The sequence below is a fragment of the Trichosurus vulpecula genome, chromosome 1, assembly GCF_011100635.1.
Source record: "Trichosurus vulpecula isolate mTriVul1 chromosome 1, mTriVul1.pri, whole genome shotgun sequence".
NCBI lineage: Eukaryota > Metazoa > Chordata > Mammalia > Diprotodontia > Phalangeridae > Trichosurus > Trichosurus vulpecula.
This window is the reverse complement of record NC_050573.1, coordinates 306,232,429-306,249,064: the sequence shown is the minus strand read 5'-3', so window position 1 is coordinate 306,249,064 and position 16,636 is coordinate 306,232,429. Positions and strand designations below refer to the sequence as shown.

The following is a 16,636-nucleotide window of genomic DNA, read 5'->3' as shown; positions in this document are numbered from 1 at the left end:
ATATATATATATATAGAGAGAGAGAGAGAGAGAGAGAGAGAGAGAGAGAGAGAGAGGGTACAGGGTTAGTTGAATATGAAGGGATGATATCTAAAAAAAATGAAATCAAAATAAGGGATGAGAGAGGAATATATTGAGAGAGAAAGGGAGAGATAGAATGGGGTAAATTATCTCACATAAAAGTGGCAAGAAAAAGCAGTTCTGTTGGGAGGGAAGAGGGGCAGGTGAGGGGGAATGAGTGAATGTTGCTCTCATCGGATTTGACTTGAGGAGGGAATAACATATACACTCAATCTGGTATCCTACCCCACAGGAAAGAAGGAGGAAGGGGATAAAAAGGGGGGACAATAGAAGGGAAGACAGATAGGGGGAGGAGGTAATCAAAAGCAAACACTTTCAAAAAGGAAGGGTCAAGGGAGAAAATCGAATAAAGGGGAACTGGATAGGAGGGAGCAAAATATAGTTAGTCTTTCACAACATGAGTAATGTGGAAGGGTTTTACATAATGATACACATGTGACCTATGTTGAACTGCTTGCCTTCTTAGGGAGGGTGGGTGGGGAAAGAAGAGGGGAGAGAATTTGGAACTCAAAATTTTAAAAGCAGATGTTCAAAAAAAAGTTGTTTTTGCATGCAACTGGGAAATAAGATATACAGGCAATGGGGCATAGAAATCTATCTTGCCCTACAAGAAAGTAAGAGAAAAGGGGCTGGGAGGAGAGGGGTGACAGAAGAGAGGGCTGACTGGGGAATGGGGCAATCAGAATATATGCCATCTTGGAGTGGGAGGAGGATAGAAATGGGGAGAAAATGTGTAATTCAAAATCTCGTGGAAATCAATGCTGAAAACTAAAAATATTAAATAAAAAAATTTAATTTAATTTAATTTAAAAAAAATAAGAGTCAGAGGTGGGATTTGAACCCAGGTCTTCCAAATTCCAGGACCAATACTTGATACATGGGGCAAAGTCCAACAGTGTTATTTTACAGGTGAAGAAAACTGAGACCTCAGGAAGTGACCTGACTTTACTAGTTAGTGGAGAGGCTAGGAAATAAATTCTTTCCACAGAGATGATTCAAATTTCAGTTTCTCATCTATTCTCTGCTTTGTCCCTGTTCCTCTGTGCATTAGCAGTAGTTCAGTAAAAGGCTTTACATTAATCTTAGCATTTTGCCTTTTTCCCATTCACCGACATGTGAATAAATGTGTATTTCTTTCAGCAGCTGCCATCTGGAGAACGACTTCTTTAAAATTTGATGGCCATATGGCCTGAGCAGTCAGTTTTGCTGAAAAAATCATGGAAGTCATTTCCTCTGGAAAGCAGGAGAGGAAGGAAACTGGAATTATTATTTTTCTTGGTTTGCTGGTGGGTGAGAGCAGAGAACACACATAAAAATTGAATGCCTGGAATCTGTCAAATTTGTCAGAGACCAATGTTCTTTCTGATATATCATACTAAATAGCAGCGGTAGTAGACTTACCTATCTCCCCTCTGAGTGTCCTTGGTGTGAAGAAAAGATGGGCTTATCTTTTTGGTTGAAAATTCTATCTTGATTAATAATTCTTATTGCATGATTAATATATTAATACTTTTTTAACTTGACAATACCCACTACAGAGGTGGAGGGAGAAGAGAATAGTCAGCAGTGGCCAACCTGACATGGTCCAGCATTTAGCATGATGAAAACAACTGCTCAGTGGCATGGTAAAGAGAAAGAGCCCTGGGCTTGGAGTAAGGAAGACCTGAGTTCCAACCTGCCTCAGACACATTCTCCTCCAGTACCTCTTCGTTCCCTCTGCCATCACACAGGGGCATTCTTCAGGGTCTTCAATTATTTAGGGTCCAGTCTTCTTCCAGGCCCTGCTCTTTCTCACATTTTCCTTCTCCCCAAGGACTGTTCTTCCCCATCCCTGATGAGCAGGGGGAGGTTACAGCTACCCAAGGAACTCCCTGTGGAGTATCTCAGGATCCCTTCCTCTTTACCACTCTGTCTACTTCTTCCCCTCCTTTACCTGGTCTGTCTTCAGCTGAGACAATCTCTGGGTCTCCTCCTCTGGAGTTGCTCTGGGTTGGAGGCTTTGGTGACTTGTGGCATCTTTGGTACCAGCAATATCAACTCATTCCCAAACCATCTGTCCCCAGTGAAATGGGGACAAAGGAACACTTCCAGAGGGGGTCCCTTTGCCTTCTTGATCTACCAATGACCCCAGCAGGGTCTTCTGCCTCACCTCCTCTTCTCTTCCATTCTGCAATAAAAGCTAGATCTGGAGTCTAAAAACTCCTCAAAAACAAAAACCAACGACTAGTTGTATGACCTTAGGCAAGCCCCTTAACCTCTCTGAGACTCAGTTTCTTCACCTGTAAAATGGGAGTAATGATGGCCACCAGGTTCTTGTGAGGATCAAATGAGATCATTTAGTTAAAGTGCCTTATAGACCTTGAAGTAGTATATGTTAGCTATTATTAGTAAATGTTTTAAAATTGAAATTATCTCATAATTGAGAAGTACTAAAGAGTTGTAGAGATAGCTAGATGGCACAGTGGATAGAGTGTCAGGCCTGGAGTCAGGAAGATCAAAGTTCAAATCAGGTCTCAGACACTTACTGGCTGTGTGACTCTGAGCAAATCACTTAACCCTGTTTGCCTCAGTTTCCTCATCTGTCAAATGAGCTGGAGAAAGCAGTGGCAAACCACTCCAGTATTTTTGCCAAGAAAAACTTCAAATGGGGTCATGAAGAGTCAGGCACAACTGAAAAGTGACTGAATAAGAACAAAAGAATTGTAGAGGGTGGTAAAAGTTATATCATAAAAAGTAAAGGGGGTAAAGTTAAGTTTTTTTTCCTCTAGTTAAGATTTCTTTATTGTCTATTATAATTGCTATAGGGAAGGTAAAATACCTTAAAATCACCTGAATTTTGTGAGTGGGTGTGTTTTTTTAAACAACTCATTTCTTTTCCATTTTTTCTGAGTCATGCAGAAAAGTCAACAATTCTTGATTATATCAGTACAACATGGAGCTGGGAAGCACCTATAAAAACCACAGGTGGAGGCACAGAATATACATAGGAGAGTGCCTGTGTCTGACATTATCCATCACACCAGTCACAGCTGTGTTGGTAGAAGAAGAAAACAGAGGGACATGGCGAGCCTGAACTGGTCATATGAGGGAGAAAATGGTGAGTATTCCTCTACTGTTCCACGCAGGAGGCAGAGCACTTATTCTCTTTTGGACACTGAGTACAGGTATCTGGTAACTGCAAAGGAATGGGTTAAGAGCTATAGAGGCCAAGATAGGTGAAATAATATTGTTTTTATAATGAGAGTAGGTAGTCATGGTGCTTCTACAAATTTACTTGCCTTTTGTTTTCATGAAATGTATTTTATCCATCTTTGTAAGGTTAGCAAGCATTCCATTTTAGCGTAAAATAGAATAAAGGGAAAACTTTCTCTGATGCTAGATTTTCACTTACTTGCATGAAATGTCGTTTAAAAAATGTTTGATATAACTTACAACATTTAATATAAGCGTTAGGGAAACTTTTGAAAAGTAATAGGGGTAGTTTATAAAAAACAAACTAGCTATCAAGCATCAAGTGACGATTTGCGTATTTTTGCATATTTTGTGTATGTTTACATATTTCGTCTTTCTAGGGCCTGAGCACTGGAGCAAACTTTACCCCATTGCTAGTGGAAACAATCAGTCTCCTATTGACATCAAAACCAAAGAGATCAAGCACGATGCTTCTCTGAAACCCTTCAGTGTTTCCTACAACCCAGCAACAGCCAAAGAAATCATCAACGTGGGTCATTCTTTCAACGTCAATTTTGAAGACAAAGATAACCAATCAGGTGAGCCAAAACATGCTTCTTCTCCTTATTTTCCAAGGTAAACAGCAGATCAGTCAATCAACCAATATTGATTTAGCACCTACTATTTGCTAAATACTCTGTTAAGTGCTTGATATGCAAACACAAAAGCAAAGTAGTAACAGAACTTACTTAAATTTTAACAGGAGAGACAGCATGTACATTTATTGGTCTATTCGAAATACATAAAAAGTAGGTACAAGGTAATCTTAGGGAGAAAGGCACCAGCAGCTGTGGGAACTAAGAAAGTTCTGTTGCAGAGGGAGGTGTTTGAAAAAAAACCCAGGAATTCCAAGAGGTGAAGGGCAAAAGGGAGAGAGAGCATTCCAGGCATGGGGGACAGGTCACTTATGTGTGAGAAACAGAAAATAGACCAGTGTGGCTGAAATGGAAGCTAAGTGGTGGAAGCCAGTTGGCCCAGTGGATAGAGTGTTGCACCTGGAGTCAGAAAGACCTGAATTCAAATTCAGCCTTGAACCCTTACCCTGCCCAAATCACTTGACTCGTAGCCTCAGTTTCTTCCTCTGTAAAATGGGGATAATAATAGCACCCACCTCTCACAGTGTTGTTGTAAAAATCAATGGAGATGTGTAAAGCACTCAGCAAACCTTAAAGCACTCTGTAAATGCTAGCGATTATGGAGGAGAAGGTTATGGAAGAAGACTGGAGGTAGGAAAGGGCCTCCAGGTTGTGAAGAGTTTTAAATATCTAACAGAGGGCTGTCTATTTCATCCTAGAGGTAACAGGGAGATCATCACCATCATTTTGTGCCAGGCACTAAGCCAAGTATTTACGAATATTATCCCATTCGATCCTCAAAATAACCCTGGGAGGTAGATGCTATTATTATCCCTACTTCATAGTGAAGAAACTGAGGCAGACAGAGGTTAGATGACTTGTCCAAGGTCACACAGCTAGTAACTGAAGCCAGATTTGAACTTGGGTATTTCTGATGCTAGGCCTACATTCTGTCTACACCTAGTTACTAGAAAGAAGTGGGGTGGCACAGTCAGAGCTGCCCTTAAGGAAAATCACTTTAGCGGTAGGTGGAGAGTAGATAGGAGTGAAGAGGAAGCCTGATTAGGAAGTGATTACAATAATCCAGGAGAGAAGTGCAGAGGGCCTGAACTAGGTGCTGGGTGGAGGAAACAGGATTTGTAGGAGAGTTTTCATAGAAACAGAAACAACAAACTTTGTCAACTCTTGATAAATGAGATGGATGAGAATGAGGACATCATAGAGGTTGAGAAACTAAGTGGCTAGAAGGACCACGTTGTCATCAACACTAATAGGGAAGTTGGGTAGAAGGAAGGACTTGGTGGGGGATAGGGGTAGTGGAGGCGTAATTCAGAAGAACTTTAAGAAATACAATAACCAGTTAGAAATATATTTATTGCACATTGCACATACACATTGCTAAAAATTATAATAATGAAGTTCCATATAAGGCTAGCCCAGGGCTGGGGAACCTATGGCTTTGAGGCCACATGTGGCCTTCTAGGTCCTTGGGTGTGTGTGGCCTTTTGACTGAGTCCAAGTTTTACAGAACAAATCCTTTCATTAAGGAGATTTGTTCTGTGAAGTTTGGATTGAGTAAAAGGGCCATGCTTGAGGACCTAGAGGGCCACATGTGGCCTTGAAGCCACAGGCTCCCCACCCCTGGGTCCATCCTACACAAAATTATAAAGTGGACAGAACTGGTCTCTGGGGCTCTCTTGTCTTTTCAACTCCACTCAGTGGTCCCTTCTCACCCTGCACAGAGCTTTGAGTCCATATATATATATTTTTTCTACTTTTCTCCATCAATACCTGCTCTCTGGAAAGGATCTGATTAACCCAACACTAAAGGATATATGATTAATATGGTTTAAAGTGTTGCTTTTCTCATGAAGATTTGCATTTTTAACAAGGTCAAAAAACTGGTAGTTTTCTAGTAGTGGAACGTAAAGCATCAGTGACGAGGCTCAGGAGGCATTGTTTTTGGTTCAGGGGTGCTTTTCGTGCACCCCTGAAATCACAACTAAGGAATCGCCTACTCCAAGGTTGGTCTAGGTTCTAGACTTTTTTTGTACAAGCCTCTCAGTATACAGTTTAGGTGCATTGTTGGCCTTGCTTAAAACATTCTTATTGATGCATATTTAATTGGCATTTGTGCAGTAGACAAAAAAAAATTTCAAATAGATGATGGAAGATACCAAAAGGCAAATGAATGAACAAATGGATTAAACACATATTAATCAATTACTATGTGTGAAGCACTATGATGGAATAACCTTTCTGAAATACGAGTCAACAACAGACTAGGGATAGCAATCCCCCAGATCTTTTCTTTTTACCCCCCTACTTCATCCACTTTGACTGTACTCCCATTTAATGTTTCAGCCCTGGTCCAGTTTCTACTGATTGAACTGGGGTTTCTAACTAATAACTAGGTACTTTCTTTCTCATTCTAGTACTAAAAGGAGGTCCACTTGCTGGAAGCTTCAGGCTGCGGCAGTTCCATTTCCACTGGGGTTCTGCTGATGACCATGGCTCTGAGCACACAATAGATGGAGTAAAATACTCAGCAGAGGTAAAATCTTTAAAAGAGACATAACAATATTATGTGAGCAGCTTCTGAGAATTAATCCCCTAGCTCCTCCTGCTCATCTCCCAACCCAACTGAGTAGATTTTTAAAAAATCAACACTGTCTCCCTCAATCTACAGAAAACACAGGCAGTGCCTATATATTATCCTTTAGATAAGGTAGAATGGTAGGTCAACATTTTGAAAGATCCACTATTTCAATGATGTGGCACCATCTTCAACAATGCATATGAAACTTTTATCAGACTTAAAGGAAATTATTCAATTGAATGATTTTTAAAGTATGGTACCCCCTCCAGATATTTCTGAGTATTCTAGAAAAACAGAACATTATAATTGGGTGCCATTTTATTCAATAGAAATATCTTACTTTAAGGAATTTTCAGAATTCTGAGGAATTACATCACCTAATTTCAGACTGCTTCCTTGTCACTCTTTCTTGTTTTTGTTTTTGTTTTTTAACTCTAAGAAGTAGGGGGAGGGATATATTTCTTAAATCATTCAATTGAGTAATCTTTTACATGCATGACATAAAATTTAACTATTCTTCTAACCCAATATCTATCTTTAACTTGAATATATCTTTATTTCTTAAATAGAGTGACTGTAAGTGAAATCTGGCTAAGTTTCCTGCTGAATTGTGAACCATAAACTGATCTTTACAATGTTATATAAAGAGAGTCATATAATGTAGAAGTCAAAGAATAACCCAGACTAAAGGAAAGAAGGAAAGTCGTATAAAAGATTATATAACCTTGTTTGGGATGTATTGCTTATCTAACCAACATAAGAAGCCATACTGTTTACCAGAACCAAATGATTTCTCTTTCTAAATCGTGCTCAAAGACAATCGCAACCTCCAAAATACTGATCCCCGAGATTTAGAGATGCTACATAAAATTACCTTCCCATAAACTTGCTGTTAAGGAATACTGTATGACACAGTTTAAAAAATTATAGCTTTGGAGTCAGAGAGCCTGAGTTCTAATTCAGCTTCTATGTCTATGACCTTAGACAACATTTAACCTCTCTAGACCTGTTTGGCAAAATGAGGTGGTTGGACTGAGTCAACTCTGAGGTGCCCACTTTGTAGGCGTCTGAGTGACACAGTGAGAGGGGACTGGATGTGGAGTCAGAAAGACCTGAATTCAAATCTAGTCTCAGACACTTGCTAGCTATGACCCTAGACAAGTCACTTAACCTCTTTCTGCCTCAGTTTCTCCAGTGATGAAATGGGGACAATAATAGTACCTACTTCAAAGAGTTTGTGTGGGTTAAATGAGATAATATTTGTAAAGCTCTTTGCAAATCTTAAAAAGCTATGTAAATTCCAGCTATTTTAATTTGTTTTCCAATTCATAATTTATGGTCATGTAAAGGGTTTGAGTAAGAGAGAGAAGACAACTTCAGCTACTGATGTAAAAATCAGTCAGCCAGTGTGCCAAGGATAAACAGGACCCTTACTGAGCTCTTCATCCCCAAGAGTGCTAGAGGAAACAAGATGTCAAACTACAGCATAGGAATGAATAGAAAAGCACTCTCAAGGCTGAGGATTTTTATTCTAATAATTCTACCATAGAATATTAATTCAGTTATCTAACAGTAAGAATCTGGCCCTTTCCTCTCTTCTGGCTGAGTTTTCAACATGATTGCCCTCACTTCAGTTTCCTCTTTCTGTATCAGGGATTCTTAAACTTTTTTATGTTTCATGGACCCCTTTGGCAATTTAGTGAAGTCTACATACCCTCTTCTCAAAAATAATGTTTTTAAATGCATGAAATAAAATACACAGGATTACAAAGGAACCCAATTATGTTGAGATATAATTATAAAATATTCCAAAAAAAAGTTCATGGACCCAAGTTTAAGAACTCCTGATATAGGCTAAGGCATCTTTCTCCAGACTGCCAAATGAAAATATATATTGGTTACTGGTAGCTGTTATCTACATATAGAGGCAAAGAATAAGCACAACTTTTAATTTTTTTTTGGGGGGGGGGGGTTGACCAGCTTACTTTAATCCAGCATTCAGTTAGCATACAGACAACATTCATTTAGTTCAGGGGAAAACGCCAGCATGCAGTTAGCATTCAGTTAGTTCAGGGGAGCATACAGACAAGCATCAACAAACCAAATACAGATTCATTGACTTACTTCAGGGGAAAAAACCAGCACCCTGAGGTTCAAAACATTCATTTAGTTCAGGGAAAAACCAGTACCTCAAAACCAAAACACAAACAAATTACAAATAACAGACAGACCCAATACAATTCATAGTTACCAACATCTGGGCTCGGCCCGAGAGCAAGGGCTGGCCCAGAGTCGGGCTTCCCTGCCTCTGCTCCCATACCAACCGGAAAAGGAAAGAGATCTTTAAGCTGTCCTCTCCCCTCTTTATAAAACAATATAGCAAGGATAACACAAAATAAGTACTCAGAACACTACAATCATTCCCCCCCACCTCAAACAGCTGGGGCTCAAAATCTTGGAGTAAGGGGTGAAGGTCTCATTTTCCATAGCTTCTTCATGCTGAAATTGGCCGTAGAGTTGTGCCTGCCCCAAAGAGTCCCATTGCAGAGGTCAGTTCTTCCAGCGAGCTGGCAGGAATTCCAAGAAGCTACATGCTTAGGCAGTCACCGGAAAGTGCAGGGTACTTAAGCCTAAAGGAGACAGAACTAGCAACAAAGTTAACCAAAACAAAGAACAAAAAGAGTAGGCAAGTATGGGTTATTATCCTTCAAATAAAATCATCCAGTATCAGAAGCCAAACTCAGGTGGGAAAATGTTTCTTTTTAAACGGAACAAAATGAGGAAACTAAGCCAAGAGGATCCCACCCTAGATGGAGACTAGGATTGTCCTCCCAGCCTTTCCCCAGATGTATAAGCTTTCCTCCGTTTATCACACGAGGCCACTTTCCCTCCCAGTATGACTTCATTTGGCTTCTGTTTTACCCATACCTTAGCTCTCAACTTTATTCTATCAATGGAGCAGGACCCTTTTGCTCCTGTTTCAAAACTCCATGTACAACATAATCTCAAGAAACTGGCCCTTTCAGCACAGTCCTCCGGGGCCAGGCTTATCAGTTTATATCCCTGGGAGGAAGGGATTATCTCCTGCTCTGGGCCCCTGGGAAACCTCACCTAGCACTTCCACTCGCCTGTTTTCCTTCAGGCCTTCCTTGCTCCTAAGGCTCCAAAAAGTACCCGCCTGTTTTCCTTGCTCCTGAGGCTCCACAGAATCATAGCCACCTTGAGTACAAAGAGCAGTCCAAAAACAGGGAAACATTCAACCAACCCAGCACCCCAAAATGCCATGCTCTCTTGTTAAAGCCAGATCCTGACCAAGACTACACCATATGTTTTAACAACCCAGCTAGCAGCTTCGATGGGGGCATAAGATACCTCCCCCAATGCCGGGACCTAGGGGGCTGCCGGGAAAGCACAGGTTCTTTTTATCTGCTTAAACAAGGAAAGCATGGTGAAGGGGTTGACCAGCTTACTTTAATCCAACATTCAGTTAGCATACAGACAATATTCATTTAGTTCAGGGGAAAATGCCAGCATTCAGTTAGCATTCAGTTAGTTCAGGGGAGCATACAGACAAGCATCAACAGACCAAATACAGATTCATTGACTTACTTCAGGGGAAAAAACCAGCACCCTGAGGTTCAAAACATTCATTTAGTTCGGGGAAAAACCAGTACCTCAAAACCAAAATACAAACAAATTACAAATAACAGACAGACCCAATACAATTCATAGTTACCAACATCTGGGCTCGGCCCGAGAGCAAGGGCTGGCCCAGAGTCGGGCTTCCCTGCCACTGCTCCCATACCAACCGGAAAAGGAAAGAGAGCTAATTTTTTTTTTTTTAAGTTACACATAGTTCACTGGAATTCTGAAAAATATGCCAGCTTCTCTGAAGCAGCTCAGAAACCTGACGGCTTGGCAATTATTGGTGTTTTCTTAAAGGTAAGTAAGAAAACCATGTAAATGTTTCTTTTGTCCAGATTAGAGTTTGAGATAAGATGGAACAGGAGGCCAACGGTATTCTAGCTGTTCTTCTGGGAGCTTTATTTTCATTCCGCTAATTCAAAGTAGATGAAAAACATCCCAGAACGCCTTCTGTTAGGTCTTCCTATTGGCTTTGTTTCATTTGGCTTCTCCCTCTGAAGAGATGATTGTAGGGGAGGATTCTGTTAGGGAGGAAAGAGGAGAGGAATCTTCCTCTCCTTCACCTCTGTCCTTCTCCCAAGCCTTCTGATGAATTTCCTGAAGATGACCCAGGGATTGTTTAATTTCTGTTTCAGACTTAACCTCAAAGTTCCTCTAAGGATCATATATTAATGAAGCAGTGTTATTGTTGTTGTTTTGATGACTCCTCAGATGATTTAGGAGATAGAAAATCAGATGCTGGTCAGCTAATATACCAAGAAATTCCTGAAACATCGTCATGAAATTGTATCATCAAATTGTTTGGCCATCGCAGACATTAAAGGGTTGGAGGATATATAGGAAAGATCAGAGCTAAGGAGTACTTTCATTCCACTGATAGTCCTTGGATTTTCATTTGCTTACTTGGACTGGAAATATCCCTCAGTATATTTAGTATACTTTAAATGAAATGTTGTAACTTCTGCATATTTTTTCCATGTGCTCAGATAGAGAATGCACTCCCAGACATACCATCTAATTGCAAAATACCCATTGACAAAACAGAGGAAAATACTTAATCTCTCTTCATTTAATATTTTTAATGAAAAGTTTACATTGACTTTGTTTTTTAGTAGTATTTGATTTATAAATTTTACCTGTCCTTTGTATGTTCATATCTTTCATCTCATTTTTTTCCTTTTTTATTCTTTTCCCAGCTTGGCCAGGCCAACCCAATCCTACAGAAAGTAATTGGTGCCCTAGCTTCAATCAAAACTAAGGTAAATATCCCAAAGCAAGGACTGGCTAATAGGAAGGCCAGTCTTTGAGGCTCATTAAATGGAAGGTACTGGGGAGAAGGGCAAAAGAGGGGAATGTGGAGGGGAAAAGGTGTTTAAACAATATGGCTAGCAGCTGTTGTAGGGGTGAAAGACCAACACAAGCCCAACAACAAGCACGCTACTGGCATGCTGCAAAAGCCCAGGTTCTTTGATCTGCTTTACTAAGGAAAGCAACTTTAAGGGGTTAACAAGCTTATTTTAATCCAGCATATAAATACCATTCACTTAGTTCAGGGGGAAAAGCCAGCACCCTGAACTTCAGAGCACAATACAAACAAATTACAAACATCAACAGACAGACCAAATACAATTCATAGTGACCAACATTTAAGTTCAGCCCAGGAGCTCATAACAAGGGCTGGCCCAGAGTCATGCACACCACCACTGCTGTAGGTAAGAGCTACAAAAAATAGAAAGCCAACCCCTGGTTTTATATCTTTTTCAGGGTCAAGGGTGAGTCGCACATGCAACTTACCCACGTGACCTGAAATCATCACAAAGAGGCAACTTAAACCCACGTGGTCTAAAAGCCTCTGATGTCCCAAACATGCCACTCAAACCCATGTAAACTAGGCCCTCTCCTGAGGCAAGAAGGTCACCAAGCACTCCCAATCTAATCAAGGAAACAAAGGCCAAACTCTTCAAGGGCACTTGGTTGAACTGAGTGCTAAGAGCCCATTTTGATTACCAACACAAAAGCACAGAGGAAACTAACCCCACAGCTCCCTATATGTCAGCTACCTTTAGGACAATTCTAGAGTCAACTTTTGCAGTCATGCTGTTGGAAGGGGCCTATGGAGGAATGAGTCACTCAGATATGTAAATTCACTTTGCAATGTCCATCCTATTTAAAATGTTGTAAACTTTCATTTCATAAACAAAGATAAGTATATTTCTTTAATTGCACAAAAGATTAAGTGTTCAGGATGCACTTTTAGACTAACAAAGAATTGAATAGTTGAAACAAGCTATCCTCATCTGTCAGCTGAAATGAAATCATAGGTTCAGGGAGAAAAAAAATAACCAAAATAACTGTTTGTCAATGACTTTACCACCCAGCTCTAATATGGTCTGGCATCAGTTCTGTATGTAAAACAAATGTTTTAATAATGCAGAAAATTATGTGTACATATACATATACAGACATGTTATATATATATATATGTATATATATACACAAAATATATGTATATATATATGTATTTTTTTTAAAGAAAGTGGCTTTATTCCATCACAGAAACATCTTCAGTGCTTGCCTCTTTTTAGCCTTATTCAAAAAGGAGAAAAATCTAGCGGGGAAAACTTCAGTGTAGAATTTGTCACTTTATCCTCTGTCACCGATAATTATGTCTGGTGAGATAACTTGAAGCAGCTAGGTGGCACAGTGGCCAAAGTGCTGGTCCTGGACTCAGGAAGTTGTTTATTGTTGTCGGGTCATTTCAGTCATGTCCAACTCTTTGAGAGTCCTTTTGGGGTTTTCTTGGCCAAGATACTACAGTGGTTTGCCATTTCCTTCTCTGGCTCATTTTACAAATGAGGAACTGTGACAAATAGTTTAAGTGGCTTGCCCAGGGTGATATAGCTAGTAAGTGTCTGAAGTCAGATTTGAACTCCTGAAGATGAGTCTTCCTGTTTCCAAGCCCAGTGCTCTAGAGCAGAGTTCAAATCCAGCCTCAAAAACTAGCTGTGTGACCATGGGCAAGTCACTTAACCTCTTTCTGCCTTAGTTTTTTCATCTACAAGATGGAGATGATAATAATAGCACCTACCTTCAAGGTAAGAATAAAATAAATTAACATTTGTAAAAGTCTTTGCAAACTTTAAAGTGCTTTATAAATGGTAACTATTATTATAGCTTATTTTCTCATTTCCTCCACTGTATTATCCTCAAAAATTTATGATACTAGTTAAGTCATCAGAAAAAGTAAGGTAATGTCTATAGATGATCATGAACCTACAATTGTTCAAAGTACTTTATATCATAACATATTTGTTTCAGGGCAAACAAGCTCCTTTTGCTAATTTTGACCCATCTTCTCTGCTACCTCAATCCTTGGATTACTGGACCTACTTTGGCTCTTTGACTCATCCCCCTCTCCATGAGAGCGTAACCTGGATTCTTCTTAGGGAACCAATCAGTGTCAGCTCTGAACAGGTAGAGTATCACACAGTGGGTACTGGGAGGTGGAGAGAGCTTATATCAAGTCAGCTAACAGTAGTTAATGAGGGGAAATAAAATTCCAGTAGAGTTTTAGAAATGTTATTTCCCCTTTTTAAAAAAATACAATATAGTTAATTCCTGTTGTGGGTCCTATTAAAGTTCTTTAAAATATTGTTCCTTGAATTTATTCTTGACAAACAATAAATTTTTTTCATAAAGAAATCTTCATCTATTTTAATGTTTTTCTGAGCTACAAGGAAGACAAATGGAGCTGGAAAATTCACTAAGTAAACATGTGCAGTTAGATCCCCTGGCTCAGAGATTGTGGTTCTGAACTATTACCCTGACATTTATCGATCTTTTTTCACTTGCTAGAAGTTCACAATTTTAAAGGTCAAAATGTTTGTTTGCTCTCAGATCCTTGTCAAGAAAATTAGAATCGAGGTTCATTGGCATGTCCAAATTGATTAAAATCTTAAAACATTTTTCTAACCAATTCTTTTAATCCACTTTTTGAATAAAAGGGAATACTGAAAAAGTGAGTCTAGAAAAGCCACCCTGTTAAGGTTGGTTCAGTGCATCCCTAGGCAATAAAATTTATGGACCCATTTTAGAAAAGAATCCCCAAGGAATGTGGTTTTCTGCACACATACTTTGATTTTCCTATTAATATATTCCTATTCACTGACCTTTTTCATCATATTGTCACTTTTTTTTCAACAAGCTCGTCTTTTCACTTGCGCCGTTTCTGAGAGAAGGCCAAGGCAAGAAAGACCTACTCAGGATAGGTTCACACATCCCAGATAAATAAACTTATCAGCTGAATAGATTTCTTTCAATGGAGTTGATTAAATTAAACTAATTGTGTAACACTGAACCGGATAGTCTATTCAACAGCTTTGTGGCAGCAAATGGCATGACTCAGGACTATTATAACATTTGAAGCCAATATAGAATAAAAAAATCCTACCCCACCTCCATTTGCCAAATTTGACTTTATGCTGGATGTCTTCATTCTCATTCGCTCATTGTGTTAAAATGAGCCATGACAAAGTAGAACTATATTTAACTGGTAGGCAGCTAGGTAGTTCAGTGCAGTCAAGAAATGGTGGGCATGGAGTCAGAAGGCCTGTGTTCAAATCCACCCTCAGACACTTATTTGCTGTGTGACCTTGGGCCAGTCATATTATCTCTTTCTGGCTCAGTTTCCTAGTCTGTAAAGTGGAGACAATAATAACACCTCCCTCCCTCCCAAGGTTCATTTTTAGGATAAAATGAGAAAATTTTAAAGTACTTTGCAAACCTTTAAAGCATTACATAAGTGCTAGCTAATTATCATTATTATTATTATTTTACTGTGGTCATTGTAATTCAGCCCAGGTACATCACTACTTTCTCTTTTTTTCTCTTTAACCCCACAAATGAATTTACTATACCCTTCACAAAGAGAAGTGTTGAGATTTGGGACTATACCCCTCTTCTGTGCATGGGTGAAAAGAATCCACTTTATTGTGAAATCAGATTTGAAAATAGAATTGCATTAATTCCACTGGGTATAGTGAGTATTGGATGTCCTTTAACTGCTTTTGAAACTCAAAAAAAAAATCAATTTTTCTTTCTAGCTGGCCCAGTTCCGAAGTCTTCTGTCAAATTCTGAAGGTGAAAAAGCCTCTCCCATAGGGCACAACCACAGAGTACCCCAACCACTGAAAGGGAGAGTAGTGAAGGCCTCATTCCACTGAATTGCCTGTTGATTAGAAGTGAACTTCTCTATTTTCAAGAAAAAAAAAAACAGCATCTTTTCTAAAGAAATCTATTCAAACCTTTGGAAAAAAATGTCTTATAGGAAATTGATAGGTAATGAACATTTGTTGAATTTGAATTTGTTCTGCTAGTGGCACATGGACTATTTGATTAGTTATTGCTATTTCATTAAATTCAAGTTGCATAAATTTACTATACCAATCTTTTCTAGAAGAAAAACACTTTACTTTTGGCTTTTAATACTTTTATGTGCAGTTGGTAATCTGCAAGCTAACCATCATTTAAAGTTGTGCTAAAATTCAAGTTTGATTACTGGAATTCTTTATGATGGCAGTTAATGTGTGCATATGATTTAAAAGGAATCACTAAGAATGACACAGTTAGCCTTTCAGTTTGACCAATAAAATATTTTTCCTTTCTCCTTGCTTGTTATATTCTTTGTTTCTGTTGGAGTTATTTATTTTCCTCATTCTCTTTATAGCCTAAAAACCCACATGATTTGCTTATAAAATAATATGCCGCTCTTCCACAAGTATAATAACCCAGCTTTTAAAGCAAATTTAGAGGAAAGGCTAATTACTTAGAAATAGTTAGCTTGCAACTGATGACTCCTCCTCTGACTCACTGGGGTGTGGTGTCGATCCTGAATTCTCAGGATCAGAGATTTAAAGTAAAAAGGGATCTTAGAGACCATCAAGTCTACCCCTTCCTCCCCAATCCTTTTGGCAGATAAGGAAATGGAGGCACAGGGAGGTTAAGTGACTTGCACAGGATCATGCAATCAATAAGGGTTTGAAGCAGGATTTGATACCTCCTGACAGGTATAGTGTTCTGACAATTACACTGTGCTGCTTCTCAAAAGTTGTGCCAGTAAAGCACAAGATATGGCAAATCCTGCCAAGCTGGAAAGGCTACTGTCCAAGGCCCAACCTTCATAATTTTGGAGAAACTCCTCCCCAGGTTGGATGCAAGATGATCAATTTTTCAATAGAAGACTGTCTACCAAGTTGAAGGGATATAGTTGGTATTGATGGAGATAATACTCACACCAATGACATCAAGGATCCTTGAATTTTTGCCATATATTCTCATTGATTAAATATTCAGGAAAGATGACACTTGGATTCAGAATTAAATTAATACAATATTTCAATGCCCTCTAAAGAAAAATTAATTCTTCCTCCTGGCCCTGCCCTGTGGCATGGTTAGTGATGGGACTGACATAGACCAGAGATGAAGCCCATCTATGGCCCCTGCTGAC

General features: G+C 39.2%; 1 protein-coding gene across 1 annotated transcript; it reads left to right on the top strand.

The window, feature by feature from the left end:
- The first annotated feature begins 3,126 nt into the window (after positions 1–3,126).
- On the top strand, positions 3,127–15,353 carry CA1 (carbonic anhydrase 1). The gene is made up of 7 exons (XM_036741000.1): positions 3,127–3,178; positions 3,654–3,851; positions 6,323–6,441; positions 10,333–10,428; positions 11,328–11,390; positions 13,450–13,605; positions 15,234–15,353. Exons 1-7 carry the CDS (start codon positions 3,142–3,144, stop codon positions 15,351–15,353), a joined length of 789 nt encoding a protein of 262 aa, XP_036596895.1. The 5' UTR covers positions 3,127–3,141.
- Positions 15,354–16,636: the final 1,283 nt, after the last annotated feature.

Excerpts from the sequence above, each read along its gene's own strand:
- CA1 (XM_036741000.1), top strand. The coding sequence starts at position 3,142 with ATGGCGAGCCTGAACTGGTCATATGAGGGAGAAAATG. Across the intron at positions 10,429-11,327 it reads TTATTGGTGTTTTCTTAAAG|CTTGGCCAGGCCAACCCAAT; the intron begins GTAAGTAAGAAA and ends TTCTTTTCCCAG. Across the intron at positions 13,606-15,233 it reads TCAGTGTCAGCTCTGAACAG|CTGGCCCAGTTCCGAAGTCT; the intron begins GTAGAGTATCAC and ends TTTTCTTTCTAG.